Consider the following 18,015-nt stretch of genomic DNA (forward strand, 5'->3'; position numbering starts at 1 on the left):
AAAGAAAAAAAAGAGAAAACAACATAAACCTCTCTAGCTGGATCGCAGCCTCCTTTCTCCCTCACACTCCTTTTCTAACTTGGCACAAAGAAGCCCTGAGATGCCACAGCTATCGGGGCCGACGCTTTAAGTATTTCTTGTTCCCTTAGGAGGCCAGCCTCTCAGAATGTTTATTCTTTTTAAAATTATTATTCCCCTGTGGCTTCCTTTCTGGATATGAGTTTTTCCAAATGATAAAGGCATCTTCACGTGAAGGTCTAAGCGGTCGTTCTGGTCACAGTCCACAAAAGTTTTCAAATACACAACAGAATTTTATCTTGATTCCAAACAAAAACCATGGCATCTGTGTCTGAAGAGCTATTTGGAGGTTGTCACAACCTGAGAGCAGGAGCAAGTCACCGCCGTGCGGGCCTGGAAAGATATCTACGATGTGCCAAGAGATAGCTCTGGGCACTAGCAAACACGGTCACAAAAACATTTTGGAAAGGGAAAATCTGGAGCCTTTTAGGATGCCCTAGTTAGGGGTAAGGAATCAGTGGGAAACACAAGCCTTTCCCATATCCTAGGTTTCCAGGGAGTCTGGTCCTTGCGGCCAAGTGCTCTCTGACAGAGGCAAAGGCGGTGACCCAGAATAGGCGCAGGGGGTGTGGTCATCAGTTTTTGGGAGTGGCCTGTGGAGTTTGGTAGCTGCGCTGACGGCAGGCAGTCGGCAGTCGGAGCTGGAGCGCAGGCGCTGGCGAGTGGAAAAGCTTCCAGCTCGAGATCCAGCTGACTGCGAGGTTGCAGGTAAGCAAGGGCACAGAGTCGGCTGGAGCGGAGCCTCCGGTGGGAGGTGGGGTGCTTCGGCAGCGCATGCGTCTGGGGCTTGGGGGTGCAGTCAGGTGTCCTTGCTCCTTCTCTCTCGGGAAGCTTGTACCTCCGCTAGCCTTTTTTATTATGGAGACATCGTGCCGCAGCCCGCACCCTGCGCTCCTCTCAGCTGGAGCTCGGCAGAACCTGGGCGCCTGAGTGCAGGGCCGCCCCGGCCTCTGAGAGAATGCGGTCTCACGGGGCCGACCGGCAAGCTCAGCCTCGACGAACCTGCTGCCGTTCTTCTTGCCGAGGTCCAAAGCTGTAACTGCTCTAGCGGGTATCTTTGGTGCATAGGCCGGGCCACCCTTCAGTTGAGGGCGGACTTTGAAATGAACCTTTTGTTTTCGTTCGTAGGTCGTCTAAAGCAAGCTATTAAATCTTGTTTTCTCACCAGTGAAGGGAAAGGACGTATTTCACAGGGTGCTGGTGAGCGCTAAGGTAGCTAGCTCACCTTCCGTCTCCCGGAATGTGGAAAACAGCCAACATTCCGGAGACCCACCCGAGGGCACCTTTCCTCCAGTTCTTCCTCTCGGCCACATGGAATGACCGCGTCAGAATGACAGTCTCGGGCGCTTACAACACTTGCTGTTAACATTCTGGGGAGACGAAGGAGTTACCTCATTAGGCCCTACACACGCTGAAAAATGTTCGACGTGTACTTTGCTAGAAATGAAAAACCTTCCTTTTTACTGGGCCGGTTGAACAAAGTAGAAGGAAAAACAAAACAAAACACAAATGGACTTGAGGGTGGGAACGCCGGACTGAGCCAGGGATCTGGGGTCCTGGAATAAGTTGTAAAGAGAGGGAGGCCATTGTAGGTGAAGCAAATCTGTGCGATTTCAAGGGCTCTGAAGTACTTAACATCGGAGCCACCAGGTGGCTGGGAGGGGCTTTTCCATTGTGATGGTGTTTTGCTTTGTCCCTGAGTGCTGATGTAATTACTGCTTTGAACTGGAGAAATGATTTTTGGGCGTCTGTCATATTCTTAGCTGCAGCATGTCCAAGCACATACCGGCATACAGCAGGCCCACAGGACTGCTAACCTGGCTTATATTAAGCCACTGAGCTCCCAGACCTCGATAAGTAAAAGCAAGATACATCCCAAGTGATTTTGTGACTGCTCTGTTGTCTTGGACAGGTAATTCCATCCCTCTGGCCCTCTCAGAACTTCTTATAGGATCACAAGGCTGCAGCTTTATTTTATTTTATTGTTAATGACATGCTCAGCCTTAAAGTACATCAGCCCCAAGCTCCCTGGGGTAATAACCCAGGTTGAAGGTGTCTCTGAATCCTATGGAAACTGCTGGGGTTAAAATCTTCAGTCTGGCTGGGGATGTAGCTCAATGGCAGTGCTGCATGATGGCTGGCTTCCATTCTTCGTATTGTAAGAGGAAGAGGAAGAAAAGGAGGGAGGGAGAATGTCATTCAGGTGTGTGTGTGTGTGTGTGTGTGATTTTCCTTAGCTGCATTTATTTTGAAAGCTGAATAATAATCTCCATTCATGTTTACGGTCTGAGCTCAGTCAGTCTGTGCTTGAATTCTGTCTCACCATTTTCCAGTAGTGAGGTTGCTGGTTATGGCAAGTTTGGGGGGTTGTTCTGGTTTTTGTTTGGATTGGGGTCTAACTTTATTGGCCAATGGATCTAAAATGCTCAGCTTCATAGGACCTTCCCGCCTCTGCCACCCATGGATTGAGTTCAGCGGGCACATGCTGACATGCTTGGCTTTATATTAGTTTTTTTTTATTGCTGCCAAATGAATAAAAAATTAGCTTACAACACAAATTATCTTACAGTTCTTTCATCTAACTGGGGTCTGTCTAGGGTCCATATACTGAACTAAAATCGAGATAGCAGCCTGGCTTCTTTCTGGAGGCCCTGAGGGCTCCCTGTCCTTACTCTTTCAAGTGTTTGGCAGAATGAAGCCTTTGTGACGGGAGACTCCAGATCCGACGTGTCTGTTACTGGGCACTCTCACCTTCTAGAGGCCATGCGTATGCTGTGGCCAGTAGAGCTCACCCTGTTCCCGAAGTTAGCAATGTTAAGATGAGTTTGTATGGTTCTCATCTCCTACCTCTGCCTCTGTTTCCTGGTGTCTGGCAACACAACCCAGGAAGGTTCTGCTCCCTTCCGCTTCCTTCTGAGCACTCTGTGATTGCGCTGGGATAACAGTGTCATCCACAAGAATGTATACAACCTTAGGGTCATTTAAAGCCACCTAGAGCCTACCTGTGGTCACAGCTTTAAGACTTAGGTCTGGGTATGTGGAAAAGAGATGTTTCTTTGCCTGCCTGCAGCTGCTGCCTAGGAACTAGCTCTCCTTGGCTCTCAGTTGCTTAAGAAGAGATTACTTTTACCTTATATTGTTGTAAGGATTACATTGGTATGTCGGGAATGCTAACACTAGCACTGGGCTGTAATACTTGCCCCTCCCCCCCACCCCCAACTGAAGTAAGCAATCAAGCTCTGTTTGGTATCAGGTTGCATCAAGTGGCGAAATCACCTAGGTAGACCCTGAAGAAAGACACTTCTAATTATTTAATTAACACCAACAGCTTATTTTACAGCCCTGCTGGGAGAGTCACTTTCAACCCTTGAGGTAGGTCACTGCAACCCACTGGTTCTCAGCATGGCCTCTAGGAACATCTGCAGCACTTCGGACCTGTGGACTATGCATACTGTTGTGCTGTGGTTTAGGCCTACCCAGACTCTAGGGTAGAGTCTAGTGGTCCTACTCATCATGGTCAAAGAAACGGAGAACCAGTGTTCAAGCCCTCTTATGTAGTCCAGGACACCACACATCTGCTCACAGTGGGCTCCCAAGGTTCCTGCCTTAGGGATGACTGGGAAGGGCTAGTGACTGAGGCCAAATCTACTGCATAATAGTTAAGTATGCCCTCAGAAAATTCCTTAAGCACTCCATCATAAATCATTATGTAATATGACAGGTGCTTTCCATCAGATTCTTTGGATTTTTACATGTCCATGCAAGTAAATAAGTTAATATATATATTAATATATATATATAATATTAAACTTGTATTTGGGGAGCTGGATTCTTTTCTTTCTTTCTTTTTTTTAATGGACTACCATATTACATTCATACTGCATTTTCTATTTACTAATATGACAAAAGTGTTTGCTACCCACAACAGTACAGCAACTTAGTCAAGATTGTTGTCCCTTTTGGCTTTCCCCTTGTCTGGGAATGAATAAGCAATTTTCAGATTGGATTTATTATAGAATGATTTTTTTAACTGTATCAGTCTTTTGACTTTCTTTAATTCACTTTATTACCTTTATTTCACTATTTGTTGGTGTTAATGTGTGAGGGAAACTTGCAAAGTTGGGTCTCTTTTTTTCACCATGCGGACCCTGATTGAGCTCAGGTAGTGAGACTGAGGCGGCAAGGACCTTTAATCTGCTGAGCCTTCTTGCTGGCCCTGTAAAGGAATCCTGTAGCATCTTTACTCGATGACTTCCACTGTCATAGAGAACAGTTAGAGGACTTGCTTTCTGATGTGCTCATTCTGCAGAGTACTCCCAGCGGCAAAGGCAGGTAAGGGGTGGTGTTTGGAGCGTCTAGAATGTAGGGGTGTAGCTCAGTTTGGTGCAGTACTTATTCGGAAGATCCAAAGTGCACCCCTCATTGGTTAGGAAATACAGAGACTGACCCCCCTCCCTTTCTCTGTGTCCCCTTCCTAGTTTTTAAAACGATCCAGAGAACAGCCCTGGTTCCTCCAGCATTTCCCCTGGTTTCAACAGCTATTATTTTGTTCATACTGAAAGAAATTCAGAGGTGTAGGGTCCTGACTGAAAGGGTAATTTCCAGGTCAGATCTGAACCCAAGTCAGAGTAAATATGGGAGAATTAAATAACTGTTTTCTGACCAGACATAGGAGTCAATACCTCTCTCTCTCTCTCTCTCTCTCTCTCTCACTCACACACACACACACACACACACACACACACACACACACACATAGATGTAAAATGACACATTCAGTTCAGAGAGCTAGTATATATTTTATATCCAATCAGGTAGGATAATATAAAAATAAAAATAAACCGCACATGAAGTGCATATGTGTATTTATCAAATGGCCTTGTGCACTGATGTCAAAACAAAGCCATGACTAAGTTTCCAAGAGTAGCATGCTTGTGTGATGAGTTGGAGGTGGAACAGCCATTGGCTTGAAGCTGCATTGGAAACACCTTAAACTGTGGCGAGTAACAGTCAAGCAAGGTAACAATCCTTCCTTCTCCCCAGCCCTCTACTCTGCCTCCTCTCTCCCCCAGTGCAGTCTATAACGAGCCAGGCATTTTTATAATTAGAAACCTCGGGAAAAATTTCACATTACACATTTCCTTTTTAGTAGCCATAGATCATTATCTATATTTAGTAACTCCATTTCAGAATTCCAAAACCAAAAAAACTCAATAAAAAAATGGTTGTACAGTGTAACTATTGGGAAGAGGGAAGATCAAGGAAGTCCTAGCCAATCCATTTAAACCTGTTATCATTTACAAGACTTGTTCAGGAGGCTCAATGAGTCCTTTTTCTAAACATGCCTTGACTACTACTGCTGATGCTACTTTATTATTATTATTATTATTATTATTATTATTATTATTATTATTATTATATACTGGTAGGCAACCAGGCAGGCAAACTAAAACTCTGAAGACTGCCTTAGATTAGGAGCTCAGATCTTTCTCCTCATCTGCTCTCTAATGCTGAGATAGCTAACCTCACACTTCCCACTAACACCCCCTTCTACACAGTTTCTTCCTCTTGGGTACTGTGTGACTTCTTAGTCTCAGTGGTAGTGACAGCTCCTCATCTTCCTCTTTAGGGTGCCTTCTTTAGCCACACAATGTCCCTTGCAGTACATCTAACAGGTCCCACATTTACTGGATCAAGAGTGGAGGTCAGAGGTAGCACACAGCAAATAAGTGGCCAGGGCAACCGGAGAACAATTCAAGACTGTTTGGAGAACTCTAAACTAGACTTAGAAACCCCATCGTTGACCAGATCTCTGTTTCAGTCTTTCCAGTTCTTACCACTGTACCTCATCACAGTGCACATTTGGGGAAGGGACTGTGTGTATTCCCACAGTGTTATTCATGTTGGGTTCATTTCCATGGGAAGTTTCCTAGTGTTGGAAGCTCCTGCAGATCTGATACCTTCCCAGTGTCTTTTGGGATGCAGAACTCCCTTCCCTCCTCCCCTAATGCCAATGCCTGGCCCAGCTGGTCCATTCTTCCTGAGGGTCTGAGGCCCTCCTGCCTATTTAAGGACTTCAGGTCAACACTCTCCCTCTCTTTTCTCCCTTCAGTAGTTTTCTATACCCCAAGCCCTGCCTAACCTGAATCTGTAATCATTCACAATCCTCCCTATGAGTAACCAGGCAGGAAGATGACAGCACACTGAGGGGATAGGTGGGACACCGCTTGTAAGGAAATGGCCAGGCCCTGTTTGTCCTTGAAGTACACACACCCCATGGTGGCTCAGCATGACTCAATGGACAGTGTAGACATTGCTTTCTTCAGTTTCTCACTCTTCTCCTGACTGTGGTCAGCAGACTTTCTTCAAAGACAAAGCTGATGGCACATCCAGAACTTCAAATTTCTTAACACTGAAGACATAGGTAGCTCTCCCCCGTGTCTGGAGGCTTGGGTCTTGGCCTGTGGTCTAAGGAGAAAAACATATAGAGCCCCATGGTTTAAATAACTTGTCACCTGTTATTTAGTGACAAGTGTCGCCTGTTTCAGAGTGGGTCCCAAGGTATACACTTCTTAAATCTACTTGCCAGAGTTGGCAGGAGGAAGGTTTGAAACCATCTATGCCTTGGGTATTTTTTTGTTTTTTTTGTTTTGTTTTTTTTGTTTTGTTTTTCTGAGTGATAGGAAAGTTCCAGGCATTTCCATACTTGCTTTCTTGTATGCTGCTTGTTGCTAGCCACCTTTTCATTTGTGCAGTGAGGACTATTTATCCAAGTTACCCAATAGCCTCTTTCTTCCCTAAAGTACACATAGGCCTTCTGTATACACACAAGCCTCCTGTTTACACACAGCCCTTCTGTGTACACACATGCCTGCCTTCTGGTGCCTCCAAGAGGTCTGCTTAGACCCTTTACTCAGTGACCTGGCTTAGGGAAAGGGGACTCTTGTTCAACCAGTAGCTTGGGCAGGGCCATGAGAACTGACACAGAAGCGACCCTGTGAATTGGTTGTCTCACGTTTTCGTTAGACTAAATGACAGCAATGGGAAGATAGCAGTTTCTCTCTTTGCAGTACTGAGTATCTAACCCTGGGTCTTACACATGCAAGATAAGCATCAGTATCCCTGACCCAGGGAAGGATAGATTTATTCCCTGGGTGGTCATGAACACCGGCTTCTATGGACTATGTTTCTTAAGGGACAGATGCATATTGAGGGTCAGAAGTGGGTTAGGAGTTCCTGCATAGCTGCTCTTCTTAGGATGAACATTTCTTCACTTCCTGAGGTCTTGAAGCAAGAAGAGAGGACTATTACAGCCCTACTAAGAACTGCCCTTAGTTTATATGTTCTACCTCAGTGGAAGTTTCTTGCCTGTTCTGTTAGCCTTCTGTGCATTTCCCAAGACCTCCTTGGGTTCTAACTGGTGGTTTCAGAAATACCTGGAAGGTATCTTAGGTCAGTGACAACTCTTGTTCATTCCAGATTTGGTGGACCAGCAGAATGAGAGCTCAGAGGGGACTTGTCTTACTCCTGCTGCTTCTCGCTGTCCTCTGCTCCACAGGTGAGTGACCCAGAGCCCCTGAATCACCCCTGGCCATGATGCTACTTTTTCTCGGGCCTCTGGTAGTCTGAGCTGGTGCCACTGGCTTCCAGTCCCTCACCTTCACGTGTTCCAGGCCCTGCTTGTGTGCCAGTTCTGGAGTGCCTGTCTGAGCTAAATCCTGGTTTACAGAACTGTTTTAACAGGAGTGGAGAGATCAAGTTTCTTGTCTGTCCACATACTGCTTTGGGATTCCAGCAGATGTCATCCATCCATAGAATGCTACACAAGTCCTTTCTTAAAGATCTCAGGTGTGGGATATAATGGGAACACTGGGTGGACTGTCCTTTTGGGTAAGAGTTTATTCGAGTTATTAATGCCACGGATGTACAGACAGACAGCAAGTAGCAGGGACTATGCTGAGAACCGTAAGTGGAGGCACCTTCTTTATAGTCTTAAAGGGCCAAGGTTTCACAGTGTGAGTCTGCGGCTGGGCTGTCTCTGATATGGAGGATGTAGCTTTTGCCACTCCTGGGTATGACAACCTGAGATCTCTGAACTTCCTTGAGGAAGTGAAATGGAGCCTGCCATCCTGTTAATATCAAGGCTCCTGGGTTTAGGGATTCATATACAGGCTCTCGGTGAGAAACACCGTTATTTCCTTTACAGAACAAAGCAGCGGCGGCGGCAGTCTGGGCCCACTATGAGGTCAGCCTCATATCTCTGTCCTTCCACCCCACCCATTTTCTTGTGCTACTGAGATAATGCTCTTGATGGTGGCAGTACCTAAATAAACTGAAGCTGCCTTCGTCATGCCTGTCTTTAAGCATTTTACATGTATTTACGTATTTAACCCTCATGCAAATTTAGCAGCTTATGTACCTATCTATCTATTTTTGCAAATGAAAAAAAAAAGTTGAAGCCCAAAGGGGTTATAAACTTCTGAATAATACAAGATATTTTGACTGTGTATAGTAATACCCAGAAGTAGCATGTCACAATGTGACCTCAGTCTGTCACTGGAGTTCCTGGTTTCACCCATGAACGTCATTCCCAGGTGACTTATCCATTTTGGGGGCACCCTTTCCTGGTTCTGATTCTTTTGTAACAACAAAAACAACCCACTTTGTGTTGTTTTAAAGAGCAAGGATTATTTTTCTGCCCATGTCCTATCCATTATTGGCTTTTGGGGGTGGGTGGGAAGGTGGAGATGAGAAAGAAACAGCGATACGAGAAGTAGAAAGGGAAGGTTCCTGCAGTGTTGGAGTGTTAATAGCTGACATCCCCTGACTGCTTATATACCAGGGACTGAGCCAGATCTTCTCCTTTGTTCCTAGCTAACCGATCTGTAAGAGGTCACAGAGACTGTCCACTGCCAGTGGAGAGGATGGAAGCAGAGTCACTTGCCCCGGGGGGACATTGCGTGTCCCATCTCATGGCTTCCTTCCTTCTTCCTTCTCTTGTCTGCTTTTGTAACCCTCGTGGTGAGCTGTAAGGGGGTTCCCTCTGTCAGATTCCTTTCACCCTTAGTTCTTCTTCCTGCTGCATTTCCTGTCGTTCTAATAGCCTATCACAGTAATCTGCACCTGTCTGGGAACTGATGGGTTTGAGACCATTGGCTTCCCTGAGACAAGCATGGGATATACATAGTCCTCTTCCTCAGAGAATTTGAGTGTGAGGCTAAAGACACAAGAGAAAGAAAAACAGACTGGATCTTTTTTTTTTTTTTTTTTTTAATTTCTATTGTCTAAGACCCTTGGAAGTCTTCAGGAGAATTTTCCTGGTCACAAGCCAGTGTGTCAAAGGCTTTTGACCAAAGAAATAACATTTGATTCTTTGTATTAAAGAAAATCAAGTAGTACAGGTTTTCAATTGTTAGAGTAGGATAAGCCTCTCCAGAAACTAGAGTAAGAAGTGGCCCAGAGAGACAAGCCCTCCCCTCTGTCCTCCCCAGTCACAACCATCCATTGACTTAAGACCTACCCCCACTCCCTTTGGTTTCTTGAGATAGAGTTTCTCTATGTAACAGTCTTGGCTGTCCTGGAACTTGCTTTGTAGACCAGGCTGGCCACAAACTCCAGAGATCTACCTGCCTCTGCCTCCCGAGTGCTGGGATTAAAGGCGTGCACCACCACCAGCCCAGCTGACCTGACTTCTCTTACAATCTACAGTGTTTACTTTTTCCAACTCAATGAAGTTAGAAAATATCTTGGCTAAACCAGTCTTGAGCTTTAGAACTGATAGTCTGGGTTCAAGTCTCAAGTCTGTCACTGAGACATTTGTCACGTTTGTTAATATCTTAGCCTTATTTTTCTTTTCCGAAATGGGTATGGCATTTCTTGAGCCTGCTATTTGTAATGATTATCTGAAGGGCCTAGCATATAGGTGCACAGACATTGGAACACTGATTGAATGTGCTAGCTAGGGATATGTCTGCCCTACAGAAGTTTCCAGCATTGGCATTGACCTTGACCTTGCCATCCTAAGCCTTGTCCCTCAGTCACTTGGCCTCTGGCTGCAGCTAGTAGACCAGTTCACTTCTGTGGGTGATCTTATAAACTGGCCCTCAAATAACCAGGCTAACACAATGCCCTTCCTCCCCCATTCTTTGCTTTTTTGAATGTATGTATCTATACCTAACACAAGGAAAGAACTGTAGAGAAATGGCATCCTAAGGTTTCTCGTGTTGATGCTGGAGGAGGAGATAAAGCAGAAATGTCTGATGGAGTTCTGATGGACTCTCTCACTTTATTGTTGAGTATCCTTCCGTAGTTCAGCGCACCTCTCCGGGTATTGGTCTTGTCATCTGCAAGCAAAACAGGGGTGGGGGGTGGGAGGAGTTTTGTTTTGTTGTTACTGATGTTTCAGTACTGATGCTGAATTAGACCCTTCCCAAATCAAAAAGCATCCTGTAAATGAGATGTCACACCTTTAAAGGCTTAAGTATTGATAGACTACAGAGAGCTTGCTTCCTGGCCATACTGAGAAGGGATGATCTCAGCTTTCAGAATCATCTCCTTTGTCCCCTGATGATAGGCAGAGTCATCGGCCTTAGAACTAAAGGTCATGGCTTGGGTTTCAAAACCCACACTGGGCTTAATCATGACATACCTAGGACATCCTATGAGACTGTACATATTTTATCTTTGAAAATATTTTTCTGTAGGTGGGTGCTACCAGATACTGCTGTCCTGGTGGATGCCCTGTGACAGGAAGATCATTTTCTCTGGCATGGGGAAGGGTTTGCCTCCACACCCGCATGAATTGGCTCTTGCCTCACCTTCTCCTCACATATACTGACTATAATTCATTTTTGCCTCGTCTTTAGTTACAAAATTGAAGAAGAAAAAATCTAGCTCCCAACACTAAATCATAATTAGCTGGCGTTTTGTTTTGTTTTGTTTTTTGAGTTGGGGAACCAGGGCTTAATTTTTCTGCTATGACCAGGTTGCCCAGTCCACAGGAGTTTAGTTGGATACCTGTTGTCGTGTGTTGTCTGTCTATACTTCTGGCCCTGGGTCTATCCTAGATGGAAACAGTTCAATGATAATATCCTATTCTAGAGGTCATTTAAACTTTTTCTCTAAAGGGCCAGATAGCCAATACAGGCCTTTGTGGTGTCTGACCTCCCTCAGTCTCTTCCTTGTTTGTTTGTTTGTTTTTTTAAATGAAGTGGTTTTTGTTTTATTAATCTATAGGCTATGTGTTATAATTCTATGTTTGAGCTCATTTTTCTGCAGCTAATTCAATACATAATGGCAAAGTAAATTTTCTTCCTGGCAACAAAATGGATTCTCAATCTGAATGCAAAGATGATAGCCCATTGTTGTTTTGAAAAGTTAGCTTTTCCTGGACTTTCTGTCTTAGGTACTGTACTACTATCAAAACAAAAACAGGACTCTCATCTCAAAGTGGGGGATAAGAGGCAGTTTCTTCTGGAGCCCAGGAACACAGATTTAGATTACCCTAAGTTCTACGTCCCAATGTGGAAGCATTTTGATGAGAAAAATAGAAAATAGTAAGAGAACCAAGAAAGTCATAAATCAAGAGGCTATTGGAATACATTGGTGAAAACTTTAGGTAGGGGCTAAAGTGAAGTGGGGACCTCAGATGCTCTCTGGTGTATTCATAGCCTTCCGATTGGTTAGAAACCAGTGCTCAGTCTGTACATTCCAAACTATTTGGTCAAGTACAGAGGCAGGCCATAAAAGGCTAAGAGGGCTAATGATGGCTCAAAGGAATTTGTTTCTGCACTTCACATTCCCACCTCGACAGTCCTTGAAGCCCTGCGTGTTCCTCAACTTCAAAGAAGCTCCCTTAAAGCTTTAGCTTTTTTCCCCCAGGAGCTTTGGTTTGTAGTATTGAGAGGTCTCAAATGTGGTTTATTTAACATCAGAGAGTGTGGCAGGGTTTGAAGGGGAAAGAGGGGACTTCAGAAGGCGTGGAAAAGCAAGAAAGGAAATGAGTCAGGGAGTGAGGGAAAAGTCTAGAAGGTGAAGGGGAAGCATGGAAGAAATGCACCTCAGGTGCATTCACTAGATGGGTGGGAAGCGTGCTCTTTGACCTCTGAGGTCTTGACAACTGTCATTCTCCTGGAATCCACATACTCTAAGGCATTTGCCTCATGAGCTCAGACAAGCTTTCTACCACTCCCAGAGCAGCCAGGATCCCAGAGTCAACACTGAGAGCCTAGAACTGAGGCTGCTGCAGATAAAAAGGCCACCTCTCTTTCTCCTGGCTTTAGTGTTTCTTCTCCTAAGTCCGGGGCTGGGGGGCATGTCTGAGGAGCCTTGGAATCGCAGGGGGGTAGGGGCCCCTGTATCTATTAAGACAGGAGGGAAGCAAGTTCTGATTAGCTTCTAGTTCAACTCTAACAGATAATTCCTTCCCAAGAGGAAAGGTAAATGACCCCCACCCCCATTTCCTGTGAAGTAATTGGTTGGTTGATATGAGGAATGTCTTTACTGTTTTCTAATTAGCTGACAAGGGACTATATTTCTGACCTTTTCCTCTTTGTGCTGGATTAACTAGTTCAGTTACTCCAATGGATTGAAAGGCAGTCACCACCTCCGCTAGGGTAAAAGACAGAGGTGATTTTGCTGAGGGTGCTGGCTAGCCCAGTTTTGCACACCTATTTTGAAAAAAAGAAAGAAGAAATCAACTCACTGAGTTACTTTTGCCTTACTTCTTTTCCCCACCAGTCCTGAACTTCCTGTGTGAATCATAATGGTGACGGAACCTCAGACAGCCCTGTAGGGAAAGAATTGAGCTTTCCCTACCTTAATTCAACTCAGTCACATCTGAAAGTAGGAAGGAGACTATCTGGGGGGAAAAAGGATTCAGCAGGAAGGGGAGGAAGTAAGGGAAGGCAAACGGTGCATGTGAAGGTGCTCACAATCTATCATATACAAGTATGAAATTGTCAACGTTTTAATTAAAAGGTAAAAATAAGGAAGTTGACCGGGACCTGTGCTCACTAGTGATGGTGAGGTCAACCAGAGTCTAAGACACCGCTGGTTTCAACAGAGTCTCTTTCTTATTCTAGGTGTTAGACTCAAATGCTACCACTGTTTAGACCCGGTTTCTTCATGCAAAACAAACAGCACTTGCTCTCCTAACCTGGATTCCTGTCTCATCGCTGTATCGGGTAAGAGCCTCTGGATTCCCTGTGGTCAGGGGTGAGGACCTGGGAAACCTGGACCTCTCCAAATCACACCCAGTTTGCACTCACCAAGTAGTGGCTGCCCTTTATTAACACCGGTTGGTCACAAAGTACTGGGCACTAAGCATTTTCTATATGCTTCATAAAAATGTCACTTCTCACATGACCCTTGGGGCAGTCTTCCTGTATGGCGGATGAGAAAGTGGAGGCTCAGATAGCACACCAGGCAAAGGTCAAGCAGCCCACACAGGGTTTGGAATTTGGAAATTTATCTGATTCCAAAACTCAGGCTTCTTAGTAGTGATAATGAGCCTGCCTCCCAAACTTCTGGGAGCCTCCAGTGAACCAGGGTCTGAGCCAGAGATGAAAAGATGTGGTGGCGCACACCTGTAATCCCAGCACTTGGGAGGCAGAGGCAGGAGGATCTCTGAGTTTGAGGCCAGCCTGGTCTTGGGCTGAGTGAGTTCCAGGACGGCCAGGGCTACAGAGAAACCCTGTCAACTGTCTTGACCAAAAAAAAAAAAAAAAAAAAAAAAAAAAAAAAGATGAAGAAAGTGTATTTGTTAAAACTTTGACCCTGGCCTGTTTGCATGTCCCAAATGACTGCTTATACTTTTGTCTAACTCCATGTATCTAGTATACACAGAGTCCTGAGGAGACCTGGGGTGAACTCAGAAGATACTAAATGTCACATGACAAATAAGGAAAATTATTCATTTGAGAAGCCACACTGCAGATGCCCAGGACAGTTGCCTTAGAGAGCAAGGCATTTTTGAGCAAGAGAAGGAATATAATAGGAACAAGTCCATATCATCTGCTTTAAAAGTTGGTTGAACTATGGATTTGTCACGTAAGAACTTCAAAAATGGGGGACAGGGAAGAAGCTTGGAGCTATGACCTTTGTTTTTAGTGGTTATGGCTCTAAGATATAAATGTTCTCTTAGAGCCATAGATAGATAGGAGTGATGGCCATTTCAGGATAGTGAGGAATATGAGATAAAACCCTTCCTAAGAGATAACAATAAAAACTGTCTTCCAAGGTATGTTTTTTTTTTTTTTATCAGAAAGGAGAAAACCTTTCAGTTAAGTAAGGGCCAATCAAAGTTACTTTGTTTTAAAAAATGGGAGTATCTGATGATTTTTATGTAAACTCCTAGTGTGTAGCTGAAAATCTAGGCTTTATGTTCAACGTGATGGATTCCATGGGGAAGAAGAGGAGAGCAGGGCTTCCACACTGAAGACCATGTTAATTCACTGCTAAGATAGAAAATGTAGTAATTCCACCCGGGTACCAAGATCATCCCATTTCCACCTTTTTCCTTCCTTCCTTCCTTCCTTCCTTTCTTTCTTGAATTATTTTCATATAAAGTATTTTGATTCATTCAAATTTTTCTTGATATTAACCCTTTTTATTAGCTATGACATAATCTTTATCTCTCCATCACCATGTAATATGCAGATTTCATGGATAAGTTTTGTTTTTAAAAGTTCTTGCTTTACAAATAATATTGTGTCATTTACCCCACTGTCAAAGTAGAATTGATTGATCAGAGACAACATGTACTTCAAAATCTTCGTAGGCATTGCCACACTTTCCTCTTGAATAGAAGCATAGCTGCCTCTAACTCTCCCTCCACTCACACCTACACACTCGCACATTCTCACACTCACACACTCCTCTACTGCCTCTAACAAGGCTTTAGATTTATGAAAAAGCCTCCATTTGGAGCTGTGCCATCACCTGCTTGCCTCCCTTCATTAGCCCAGTTGGGTGCCTCTGTCTGCCTCTCTATTCCCATAGGCTAAGCTCCAAGGCACAGAACGGCAGGTTCAGAACTATACCTGCCTCCTCCTCCTCCTCCTCCTCCTCCTCCTCCTCCTCCTCCTCCTCCTCCTCCTTCTCCTCCTCCTTCTTCCTCCTCCTCCCTCTTCCTCTTCTTCTTCCTCTTCTTCTTCTTCCTCCTCCTCCTCCTCCTCTCCCTCTCCCTCTCCCTCTCCCTCTCCCTCTCCCTCTCTCCCTCTCCCTCTCCCTCTCCCTCTCCCTCTCCCTCTCCCTCTCCCTCTCCCTCTCCCTCTCCCTCTCCCTCTCCCTCTCCCTCTCCCTCTCCCTCTCCCTCTCCCTCTCCCTCTCCCTCTCCCTCTCCCTCTCCCTCTCCCTCTCCCTCTCCCTCTCCCTCTCCCTCTCCCTCTCCCTCTCCCTCTCCCTCTCCCTCTCCCTCTCCTTCTCCTTCTCCTTCTCCTTCTTCTTCTTCTTCTTCTTCTTCTTCTTCTTCTTCTTCTTCTTCTTCTTCTTCTTCTTCTTCTCCTTTTTCTTCTTCTCCTTTTTCTTCTTTTTCTTCTTCTTCCTCCTCCTCCTTCTTCCTTGTTTTTGGTCCCTTTAAGTTTCACATCATGTACCCCAATCCCACTCATCTCTCCCTCCTTTCACACCCACCTTCCACCTTTGCAACCTCCCCGTTGTGGAAGCTGTAGTGTATCACAGTGTGTCCCACAGTGTACCCTTTTGTTTACACTTTTATGCTTGAAATACCTTGGTCTGGTACAAGGTCTCTGGCTTCTGCTACTCTATGATACTGGAATCTCTCTGGGACTGCTCTCTGATATCCCATTGCCCTGTGTCATGGAGATCCTGTAGTTTTGGATCTGTAGGACCAGCTCCTTCATGCACTCCAGCAGTTCATCAGTGGGTTGAATGTTGGTGTAGGCTAGTTCAAAGCCCTGGATCTGTGCCTGAGAGGTATCTGAATTGGTCAGCCAGCCCAAGGCTCTCCTGCTGTCATGCCCTCAGGCAGGCTCACCAGCAAGCTCCTGCCACCAGGGCCAGCTCTACCCTTGTTGTCCAAGCGAGGTGCAGGGCCCACTTTCCCAAGTGTTGCAGCTGGTGAGGGATCCGATCACTTCTCCCACTGTCATAACCACAGGCCAGCTCTCCTGCCTGCCACAGATGGGGAGGAACTTGTCTCTTCCTTGTCTCTTCTTAGCATATGTGTACATCTCTCCACAGGAAGGCAAGTGTATCAACAGTGTTGGAAATTTTCGGACTGTACTGCCAAGTTCATTTTGAGCCGATTAGAATTGGCAGACGTACAGTACAGATGCTGCCAGGTGGACATGTGTAACAAAAATCTCGAAGAAGGAGCAGTCAAGCCAAACAACGAAGCCACCTCCTTACTGGGGAAGACAGCATTGTTGGGGAGCTCGGTTCTGGCGGCCATTTTGAAGCTTTGTTTCTAAGTAATCTCTAAACCCCGGATACCTCCTTTCTGTATCTTTTTTTTTTCTGCTGCTGCGGCACTCTAAAGTCTTTATTATTTTCCAGCTATTATTGTTTTGTTTAGGAAACAATAAAGTTCACTTGAACATCTTGGATAAGAGGGAGGAGTATAAACAGTGTGGAAGAGCACTGTGTACACAGGGAAGGCCCACTTGCAGTTACAGAGTACATGGGTAGAACACCGATAGGTTATATCATCTTCTTTGCCACTTGGGAGGACTGGCTCTCAGTTTCAGCTTAAGTGCATTTCTGGCAACACGCAGGGATTCTCTCAGGTTCCTGCAAGGTAGCTGAGGAGTGAGATCAGACAGTCCCTTTAGAAGTAAGTGAACCAGACTCTCTTTACCACTCTGACACACTCAAAAATGCTTTCATAATCTTCACAGGTTCTGACCTTGTGTGTGGATGTTCCAGATGTGAGCTGTCAGTCAGAGGCAGTGACTGTTTTTTTGCTTAGTAAAACAAAAGCAAAAACAACCAACCAAGGAAACAAAAATAGTGTTGGCAGTGGAGCTCAGATCAATGAGTGTGTGCATATTATCTCAACTCTCTTCCACATAACGGAAAAATAAACACTGCTAGACTGTGATGGACGTTTAAGTGTGCTTATTTTAAACGTCTCATAAGAGGAAGACCCTTCAGGCATGCATGAACACAGCGCATGCATCCCACCTTTGGGTGGAAGTAGTAGTGGGACCAGACTACGAGGTTGCCATTTGAGATGTCCAGATGCTTCTATGACTAGCAGAGGCCAGTGAACATCTTCTACCTGCCTGCATCCCGCTCTTTGGCTTTTTGGTGTTCCAGCACAGTCCATATACAATACAATCGCCAGGGCTGTCAGCACAGTGGGAAAGACCCAGGCTTTGGAAGCCTTTCTCCTAAGAAAGGAGACGGCCATTTTCCTGTTCATGCTGGAGAGTATCTCACAAGATACATAGATGTAACCACATGATCTGGGGACTCTGGCTGTATTTAGTGCCCTAGCCTGACACTTGCAGAAGAAGGGATTTCTTTATTAACTTCAGAAACTTTTTTTTAAAAAGTTAAGTTAAAAAAAATTAAACAAGAAAACTTGTTAAAATATTTCTTTTAATGATTTTATTTTTTTATGCATATTGGTGCTTTGCCTACATGTATGCTTGTGAGAGGGTTTCTGATCCCCTGGAACTGGAGTCACAGACAGTTGTAAGCTGCCATATGGGTGCTGGGAATTGACCTGAGGTCCTTTGGGAAAGAAACTAGTACTCTTAATCCTGGGTGCACCTCTCCAGCCCCCACCTTCCGCCTTTTAAAAAGAGATTTATTTATTTTGTGTATATGGGTATTTTGTCTGCACGTGTATGTCTACACACCCGAGAGAACATCCTTTCTACAGTTTTGGATGGTGGTGAGCAGTCAGTGCCCTTAACCACTGAGCCATTTCTCCGGGCCATGAAAACTCTCTTGATTATTTAATTTGTT

General features: G+C 45.1%; 1 protein-coding gene across 1 annotated transcript; it reads left to right on the plus strand.

The window, feature by feature from the left end:
• Positions 1 to 671: 671 nt before the first annotated feature.
• Positions 672 to 17,140, plus strand: Cd59 (CD59 molecule (CD59 blood group)). Its single transcript, XM_052183114.1, has 5 exons — positions 672 to 786; positions 7,558 to 7,636; positions 13,161 to 13,262; positions 16,282 to 16,511; positions 16,938 to 17,140. The coding sequence occupies exons 2-4, from the start codon at positions 7,576 to 7,578 to the stop codon at positions 16,509 to 16,511; spliced, it is 393 nt and encodes a 130-aa protein (XP_052039074.1). The 5' UTR covers positions 672 to 786; positions 7,558 to 7,575; the 3' UTR covers positions 16,938 to 17,140.
• The last annotated feature ends 875 nt before the right edge of the window (positions 17,141 to 18,015 follow it).

The sequence above is a fragment of the Apodemus sylvaticus genome, chromosome 5 (genome assembly GCF_947179515.1).
Source record: "Apodemus sylvaticus chromosome 5, mApoSyl1.1, whole genome shotgun sequence".
Classification (NCBI taxonomy): Eukaryota; Metazoa; Chordata; class Mammalia; order Rodentia; family Muridae; genus Apodemus; species Apodemus sylvaticus.

What these genes read in the sequence shown, in the direction of transcription:
- Cd59 (XM_052183114.1), top strand. Translation starts at nt 7,576, where the DNA reads ATGAGAGCTCAGAGGGGACTTGTCTTACTCCTGCTGCTTCTCGCTGTC. An exon ending in CGCTGTCCTCTGCTCCACAG is followed by an intron (nt 7,637 to 13,160) that starts GTGAGTGACCCA and finishes TTCTTATTCTAG; the next exon opens with GTGTTAGACTCAAATGCTAC. An exon ending in CTGTCTCATCGCTGTATCGG is followed by an intron (nt 13,263 to 16,281) that starts GTAAGAGCCTCT and finishes ATCTCTCCACAG; the next exon opens with GAAGGCAAGTGTATCAACAG.